At 43.1% G+C, this 9,234-nt stretch overlaps 1 protein-coding gene across 1 annotated transcript in view; it reads right to left on the reverse strand.

The window, feature by feature from the left end:
* The window catches only part of LOC103363799 (adenylate cyclase type 3-like), a 17,374-nt gene extending 12,809 nt beyond the window's left edge, over positions 1-4,565 (reverse strand). The window contains exons 1-3 of the mRNA XM_008290699.1: positions 3,894-4,565; positions 2,961-3,110; positions 352-494 (exon numbers count right to left, since the gene is read on the reverse strand). Of these exons, the coding sequence (XP_008288921.1) occupies positions 352-494; positions 2,961-3,110; positions 3,894-4,565 (965 nt within the window). The remainder of the gene's footprint in view (positions 1-351; positions 495-2,960; positions 3,111-3,893) is intronic.
* Positions 4,566-9,234: the final 4,669 nt, after the last annotated feature.

A 9,234-nucleotide genomic window follows, 5' to 3' on the forward strand; every position in this document is an offset into this window, starting at 1 on the left:
TGTGGGGAAAAGTCTTAAAAACACAACTCAGAGCACATTTTTGTGTGTTTGACTGCTGTTGTTAAGGAACAGTGAGCATTCAGGCCAGAAGAAGACACGTTTAGACGACTAGATTTTCAGAAACGAGTCTGAAAGGGGCCTTTAGTGGAGATTCTAAGTGAGAATGTGTTTTTTTGGATTCATGCCTTCCTATAAAACGTCTAGAACGCTGATCGGCTGCAGTTTTCTTCCTGTTTAAGGTGTTTTCTCTCTGCAACAAACCGTTTGCAGGTCCGAGGAGCCTGACCCTCTTTGCCATCACAACTCTTCTTCTAGACTCAGCTCTAGACGCAGTAAACAGGCGTTGCTGACCTGACGTTCTCGTGGCGGTACATGTACATGGTGTTGAACTGCTGCTGCTGCTGCTGGACCTCGTTCTGGTCGGCCTGGTTCTTCATCCCCTGCAGCATCTCGTCAGCGATGTGTTTGGGCAGGATGGACAGCAGCAGCTCCTCCTGCGTGCAGAAACAATAAATCACGGCGCCATGCAGTCGTGTGTTTGCGTGTCAGACGGGATCCTCCAGAGATCCCGTCAGCCGCTAGGATGTGTTCCAGCTCGCCGGTTCTTTCCGTGCTGCCGAATCCCTCACTGAAAGGACACTTTGAGAACCTCCACCTCGTCTTTCTGTCTCCAGACATTCGTCATGATTTACACGCTTTTCTAAAACAACTCTCACGAGTCTTTCTTCACAGATCGTCACAGTGAGGCGTGACAGCAGCTCAGACTGAAGAAGTGAAGGAACTGAATCGAGCTTCTGACTCTGAATTAGCATCAAACTGTGAAGGAAAACTGTAATTTCTCATTTCTTCACAATTTCTGATTATATATATTTTTTTAAACAAAAAAACTCTGGAATTCAAAAATTTTAAAAACAGTAAAAAACAAACAAACAAACAAACAAAAAACAAACTGCAAATATCTGTAAAAAAAAAAAAAACAATAACATATTTTTGTAGCTGATTTTTTTTTAAAATTAAAAAATGTAATTCTGTGGCTACAAATCATAAAAGAATGACTTAGTATTTGTAAAAATCCAGATTTCTGATGTGTTAAATCCTAAATATCTCATTTTTCTTTTGAATAAGGGCGAATATGTTTAAATAACACAGATTTAATTGACAATCTGATTAAAATGCAATGAAAACAGTATAATTTAATGGTCAAATGTTGGGGAAAAAACACGAAATTACCATTTTTTAAAGGATAAAATTTAAATAATAATAATAAAAAATACAGATTTTTGGTGTTTTGACCTGTTTTTTTATATTTAACATGAAAAACACTGCTGTGATTTTGCTAGTTGTTAACTATTAACTATCAATTATTTATGAACAGGGAACATCTGTAACATGTCAACAGTTTAAGAGTAAAATGCTTAAAATAAATACAGTTAAATTCTGTTGACAAGAAGCTGGAAATCCGTCCTAAATGAGATAAAACAGGGACGTGTGTGAGCAGCTGGAGTGAACTTTAAACTGAAGTGAACTGAAGGGTTTCATGTCCTCCTGCAGTCTGAACAGTGTCTCTGTAGGTCGTTAGAGCTTCACAGTGGCAGGTCCCTGACGGAGTCTCTGCTGGTGAAAACAACCGACTCTAATCAACCTATTAGCCCCGAGCTGAGAAAACACTCTTTAATTAGGCTGAACGAGGTGTTCCTCCTCCCCAACCGACTGAGTCTAGAACAATGTCTCCTCCTCTGGAAGCTCGGCCTGTTTGTTGCTCTTCAACGCTGAACGTTAGTCGACTTCATCTGGCTGGCTTTTCTCACAAAATGTACAAAATAGACTCTTTCAGTGTAAAATCAGTGATTGTATTCACCTGCTTTAAAGTGAATAATTAAACAGAGCTGCAGCCAGTCCGTGCTAAAAGTCCCACAGTCAGTAAATGCATCATCTGAAGTCAGTGAATGTGTCTCAGTGATTTTAACATAAAGACTCCTGGATCTGGAAGGTCCAGTCACTGGTGGATCAGTCCTCCTGGATAGAACGACACCATGAAGACTGGAGAACACTGTGGAAAGGTTCTTCAAGAGCAACAGTCAGGAGACGATACAAGAACGTTTCCAAGTTACTGAATATCTCTGGAGTCCAGTTAAATCCATCATTAAGACATGGAAGGAATATGGAACATGATAGATCTGACTAGAGCAGGACGTCCTCAGAGACTGAGTGACCGAGCAAGAAGGAGACTAGTGAGGGAGGCCACCAAGACTCCTATGACTCCTCTGAAGGAGGTACAAGAAGGAGACTAGTGAGGGAGGCCACCAAGACTCCTATGACTCCTCTGAAGGAGTTACTACAAGGAGACTAGTGATGGAGGCCACCAAGACATGTGGACACTCTGAAGTCACCTGGAAGAAGGTTCTTTGGTCTGATGGGACCAAAATGGAGCTTTTTGTCCATCAGACTGGATGCTGTGTTCACTGCACACCATCTCCATCATGAAGCACGGTGGTGGCAGCATCATGATGTGGGGATCTTCTCAGCAGCAGCCTGGACGCCTTGTAAAGGTAGAGGGTGAATGAATGCAGCAAAGTGTAGAGAAATCCTGGAGGACAACCTGATGCAGTCTGCAGGAGAACTGAGACTTGGAGAAGACTTGTTTTCCATCAAGACAATGAAGCAAACAGCCAAAGCTCCACAGAGATGGTTTAAAGACAACAAGGTGAAGTTCTGGAGGCCCGGTCAGAGTCCAGACTGCTGGACTTGAAAAGTCCGGTTCACTCCTGATCCCTGTGAAACCTGACAGAGTCTGAACAGTTTCATCAGACTGAGGTGAAGCTGCAGCATCCAGATGTTCAGGCTGATGGAGACCAACAGGATCAGTGATGGAGCTGAAGGTTCATCTGCTGAACACTGACTGAAGGAGGTGAATACTGATACAGTCACTTGTTTTATTGTATTATTTGTGTTCCACCTACCTGCTGGGTGCTTTGCTCCTCCAGAGTCAGTTTGACCTCCAGCGACTGTCGAGCTTCCAGAAAGGCCGTCCTGTACTTCCTGTCGGCCATGTAGTAGAACATGACGCCCACCATGGCGGCACACAGGTACAGCATGATGTTGGCCAGGAGCTGAGCAGGAGGAAACGTCATGAAACTGACAGATCTTGTAGAAAATGACATTTCTACAGGAATTAGTGGGATTTAAAATAGCTCGTTACAGCCATGTGGTGGATTTTAGTTCCTATAAAACACTTTAAATAGATGAAAATGTGATTTCATTAGATCATCGTGACATTAAGGCACATTTAATGTGTCACAGGCGTCACAACAATGACACAACAATGTTGGTAATTGCATGAACTTAATATTTTATGTAATTTATGCTCAGATTTCTGCATTAGTTTATTTACTGACTTAATAAAAACATTTTTCTTCACCTTGACTTCAGCATTTGAAGCTCCCTCCTCCTGCTTTACATTCCTGGACTACAGTAGACACTAAAAATGAGTCTGACTGTGGAGGAGAAGCTAATTCTGCTGACTACATGTAGTTTGTTGTGCTCTTTATCCTTTAACATATTAATCAATCAAATCAGGTGAACATGTGGAAACTTTTTTTCTCCAGACTTGGTGAAACCTGTGGACCTTTAGAAACACGCTGACATGCTGAGTTCAGGGTTTTTCTGGTTTTGTTAAAGAAATAATCAAAGAAATTCAACTTCTGATGTGTGTTTTTGCTGATTTGTGTCATTTCAACTGTGTCCTACTGACAGAGGACGTTTCTCTCTCCTTCCTCATGATGTTCTGGTTCCACAGAGCTGCAGGACTTTAAGTTCAAAAGGTCAACAGAGGTCATCCTCCTCCACACTTTCATTCATCAGGTGCTCTCCTGCACTCAGAGCTTCATATTTACCTGTCTGACCAGCATGGGCCCCTGCAGCTCGTCCTGGAACCCCTGCGCCACGGTGACCCCCAGAACCAGCGTGTGGATCGAGCAGGAGAGCGCGCTGAGCAGCACCAGCGCCGCCAGGTTGAGCGGCAGCGTCAGGAAGCTGGAGAAGCTGAAGAACGCCTGCCAGCCCACCGAGTCGCTGGCCTGCGGGAAGCGCTCGTAGTTGAGCGCCATGTAGCACAGCACATGCACGGTGACCATGAGCCACAGCACGTACGGCACCGCGCCGCGGGACACCGGGGAGGCCGGCAGCTTGCGCAGCAGGCACAGCGCGTACAGCGCCGCGTCCGCAGCCAGCGCCGCCGCCGCCACCAGCAGCATCGCCAGCCGCTCCCGCGTGAACACCACCGCGCACATGACGATGATGAAGCTGTTGAAAAGAGCCGCGAACAGCGCCAGCACCGGCAGGTTCTCCTGCCGCTGCCGCCGGAAGTAGCTCTGGTAGAGTCTCTCCAGCGAGTCCGGCGTGAAGCTGAGGCGCACGGAGCGCGGCAGGCAGCGGCCGCAGCCGGACCGCAGCACGGTCACCTCCCGGGTCCGCGCCGCCGCGTGCTCCCCGGGGACCTGCACCGAGTACTCCGTGGAGTACTCCGCTGACTGGTCCGTGTCCGTGTGGACCCGGTTCAGAGACATGCTGCTGCACCAATACTGAGCTAGAACACTAATCCAGAGTCCATGAAGAGCGGAGCTGCTGCTGGAGGCTCACATCACCAAAGTTCAACAGGTGCTCCAAAACAAGACAACATCTCCGCAGGAAGTGGATCCATCTCAGGCCTCAGCACAGGTCCTCCATGAAACTCTCACCTTCACTTCTTCATCTCTTCATGTAGTTACAGTTCCAGGATCCTCAGAGCTTCTCGTCTCCACTTTGTTGCAGCTGAAGTCCAGTCCAGACATGAGCACATCCATCTGAAGCCAACAGCAGATCCTTCAGAGGCTGATCTGACTCTATGTGAGCAGAAGAGCATCATAGTTTAACGTAAGAATACTTTTAATCATAGTGTGATCTGCAGAAACAGTCACTTCTGAGATGCTCCTCTGTCCTCGGTGTTGTTCTTCTCCCTCCTCCTCCTCCTCTTCTCTGATCCTCTGTTACTGTTGCTAAGATGATGCCAGAGCAGCCTGCAGTCCTGTCTGGGGAGACGACGGCGTGAAGGAGGCGAAGAGGAAGAAGGAGGATCAGTGAAGCTACTCAGTTAAAAAAAAAAAAAAACTAGAATACTTGAGACCTTCATTTAGCTGTTTGCAGCAAAAAGTCACATTTTCTCTGAGAAGAATCAGGAATCAGTGTTTGAAGAAATAAATCACTTTTAATTCAGCACAAGGAGCAAAAACAAAACAGATTCATGACACAACAGAACCAACAGAACCAACAGAACCATGTCGGAGTGAAACACATCAAACACATAAAACATCACAGCATGAATCAGTTTGGATTCACATCAGAACGTTCAGACCAACAGAAATGCAAAACGCTGCAACATCACCCGAATGTTTAAAAACTGCATCGTCTTGAGTAATCAGATTACTTCTAAGTAAAACAGGTGTTGGACATTTAAGTCATTTTGGACTTTTTACGTCATTTCTGATGAGTGGCTTCAGACACTTCTGAGAATTTTAATTCACTTTTGACACATTTCATACATTTTTGGAGCATTTTAAGTCATTCTGGAACCATTTCTAAACACATTTACAATAGTTTTAGACCATTTTTAATAACTTGGGATGAGTTTTAAGTCACTTTGGACCATTTTAAGCTTTTTTATTGGACAGATATAAATTTATTTTGTACAATTTTTAAAGTGTTGTAGACACTGAGGACATTTTTATTAATTTAAGGTGAGTTTCAAGTCATTTTGCACAATTTTTAAAAGAATTTTAAATTATTTTGGACACCTTTCATGTCTTCTTGAATATATTTTAAATGTTTTTTTTTTTGACAAATTTCAAATAATTTGAGACCATTTAAGTAATTATGGATGATTTTCAAGCAATTTATACAAAATCTAAGTCATTTTGGAAACATTTTAACTTGTTTTAGACAAAATTCTAACACGTTTGGACCATTTTAAGTAACTTGGGATGAGTTTTAAGGCATTTCTGACATATGTTGACTCATTATGGACACATTTAATACATTTTTTATATTTCTGAGTCAGTTTTTGGCCCGTTGTTCTATCGAGAAGCTCTTGATGATGATGTTCTCTGGATGTTCTCCTGCTGGAACGTTCCTCTTCTTCATCTGGCCAGCCAGCATCCTGGTTCATCCTCAGACATTCATGGAGCATCTAGAAACGTCATCAACACCTTCTGCCCTCGTGCAGAAGGATGAGGGCAGAAGACGATGCATCCACTGTGGTGGTCCTGGTCAGGTTCACACCAAACATCTGGACTCCATCTGAGCCCAACACATTGATCTCCATCTGACCAGAGAACGTTCTCCAGCATCCATCAGGCTTCTGTTCATGTTCTTTGGTGATCAGAGCTGGACTCACTTCTGCTGCTTTNAGAGTGTGGACTCACGAGATGGCCTCCACCATGGACAGGCCCATCATGATGGAACAGGCGGCGTGGTCCTCTCTGAAGTCTGGAAGGCCGCAGATGCAGTAATAACAGTCTCCCAGGATCTTAATCCTCAGCTGGTGATGTTGCTGCAAAGTCCAACCAGTTTATCAGTTCATCAGTTTATCAGTTTATCAGCCACTTTGATTAAAGCTTTTATGCAGAACACACGATGAACTGAACCAATTCGGTGCCTTCGAGTTCAAATGAGCTCCAGCTTTGTTAAATTCAGTGAAACTCACCGCCGCCAGTTTATCGAAGCGTGCGAACAGCTCGTTGAGCAGCTTGACCAGCTCCTGGGCGCTGCAGGCCGACGACAGCTGAGTGAAGCCCACGATGTCAGCAAACAGGATGCTGCAAGACACAGCCAGGGCTTCCTCACTTAGCTCCGGACCGTAAACACCAATATATAGATGAAAAAAACCTGTTGACTGGGTTCGTTTATACCGACGCAGGCCTTCATGTGCGTTTTATGTAAATACTGTTGTGGGGAACTTCATGCTAACCTTCCTGTATGCTAAGCTACATGCTATCTGTGTATTTTGTTGCCTCTGGAGGCCTGTAGGATCCATTTACAGACACTGATTTAATTTAATTTTCTGACAGGTTAGAGGTTAACTTTACGATTACTTTCAATAAAAGTATTTCCTGTGTGCAGATCCTTGTTGCTGTGATGTAAACGTACCCCTACATGATTTATTTATCACGTTATCATATTTTACCCATTTATTGTGCATCATTTTAGTGTACCTTGATGATTTTTATCATACAGATTGAAGGATTTTTAATGTTTTGGGACCAATATTGGAGCTGAAATGTGGGGAAAAGTCTTAAAAACACAACTCAGAGCACATTTTTGTGTGTTTGACTGCTGTTGTTAAGGAACAGTGAGCATTCAGGCCAGAAGAAGACACGTTTAGACGACTAGATTTTCAGAAACGAGTCTGAAAGGGGCCTTTAGTGGAGATTCTAAGTGAGAATGTGTTTTTTTGGATTCATGCCTTCCTATAAAACGTCTAGAACGCTGATCGGCTGCAGTTTTCTTCCTGTTTAAGGTGTTTTCTCTCTGCAACAAACCGTTTGCAGGTCCGAGGAGCCTGACCCTCTTTGCCATCACAACTCTTCTTCTAGACTCAGCTCTAGACGCAGTAAACAGGCGTTGCTGACCTGACGTTCTCGTGGCGGTACATGTACATGGTGTTGAACTGCTGCTGCTGCTGCTGGACCTCGTTCTGGTCGGCCTGGTTCTTCATCCCCTGCAGCATCTCGTCAGCGATGTGTTTGGGCAGGATGGACAGCAGCAGCTCCTCCTGCGTGCAGAAACAATAAATCACGGCGCCATGCAGTCGTGTGTTTGCGTGTCAGACGGGATCCTCCAGAGATCCCGTCAGCCGCTAGGATGTGTTCCAGCTCGCCGGTTCTTTCCGTGCTGCCGAATCCCTCACTGAAAGGACACTTTGAGAACCTCCACCTCGTCTTTCTGTCTCCAGACATTCGTCATGATTTACACGCTTTTCTAAAACAACTCTCACGAGTCTTTCTTCACAGATCGTCACAGTGAGGCGTGACAGCAGCTCAGACTGAAGAAGTGAAGGAACTGAATCGAGCTTCTGACTCTGAATTAGCATCAAACTGTGAAGGAAAACTGTAATTTCTCATTTCTTCACAATTTCTGATTGTATTTTTTAAAAAACCCAAATGGGAATAGTGTCACATTCAAAAACTTTAAAAGCAGTAAAAAACAAACAAACAAACAAAAACAAACTGCAAATATCTGTAAAAAAAAAAAAAAAAACAAAATAAAAAAACAAAAAACAAAACAAAACATTTTTGTAGCTGATTTAAAAAAAATAATTAAAAAAATGTAATTCTGTGACTACAGATTGTTAAAGAATGACTTAGTATTTGTAAAAATACAGATTTCTGATGTGTTAAATCCTAAATATCTCATTTTTCTTTTGAATAAGGGCGAATATGTTTAAATAACACAGATTTAATTGACAATCTGATTAAAATGCAATGAAAACAGTATAATTTAATGGTCAAATGTTGGGGAAAAAACACGAAATTACCATTTTTTAAAGGATAAAATTTAAATAATAATAATAAAAAATACAGATTTTTGGTGTTTTGACCTGTTTTTTTATATTTAACATGAAAAACACTGCTGTGATTTTGCTAGTTGTTAACTATTAACTATCAATTATTTATGAACAGGGAACATCTGTAACATGTCAACAGTTTAAGAGTAAAATGCTTAAAATAAATACAGTTAAATTCTGTTGACAAGAAGCTGGAAATCCGTCCTAAATGAGATAAAACAGGGACGTGTGTGAGCAGCTGGAGTGAACTTTAAACTGAAGTGAACTGAAGGGTTTCATGTCCTCCTGCAGTCTGAACAGTGTCTCTGTAGGTCGTTAGAGCTTCACAGTGGCAGGTCCCTGACGGAGTCTCTGCTGGTGAAAACAACCGACTCTAATCAACCTATTAGCCCCGAGCTGAGAAAACACTCTTTAATTAGGCTGAACGAGGTGTTCCTCCTCCCCAACCGACTGAGTCTAGAACAATGTCTCCTCCTCTGGAAGCTCGGCCTGTTTGTTGCTCTTCAACGCTGAACGTTAGTCGACTTCATCTGGCTGGCTTTTCTCACAAAATGTACAAAATAGACTCTTTCAGTGTAAAATCAGTGATTGTATTCACCTGCTTTAAAGTGAATAATTAAACAGAGCTGCAGCCAGTC

The sequence above is a fragment of the Stegastes partitus genome, unplaced genomic scaffold (genome assembly GCF_000690725.1).
Source record: "Stegastes partitus isolate 25-593 unplaced genomic scaffold, Stegastes_partitus-1.0.2 Scaffold691, whole genome shotgun sequence".
NCBI classification, from domain to species: domain Eukaryota; kingdom Metazoa; phylum Chordata; class Actinopteri; family Pomacentridae; genus Stegastes; species Stegastes partitus.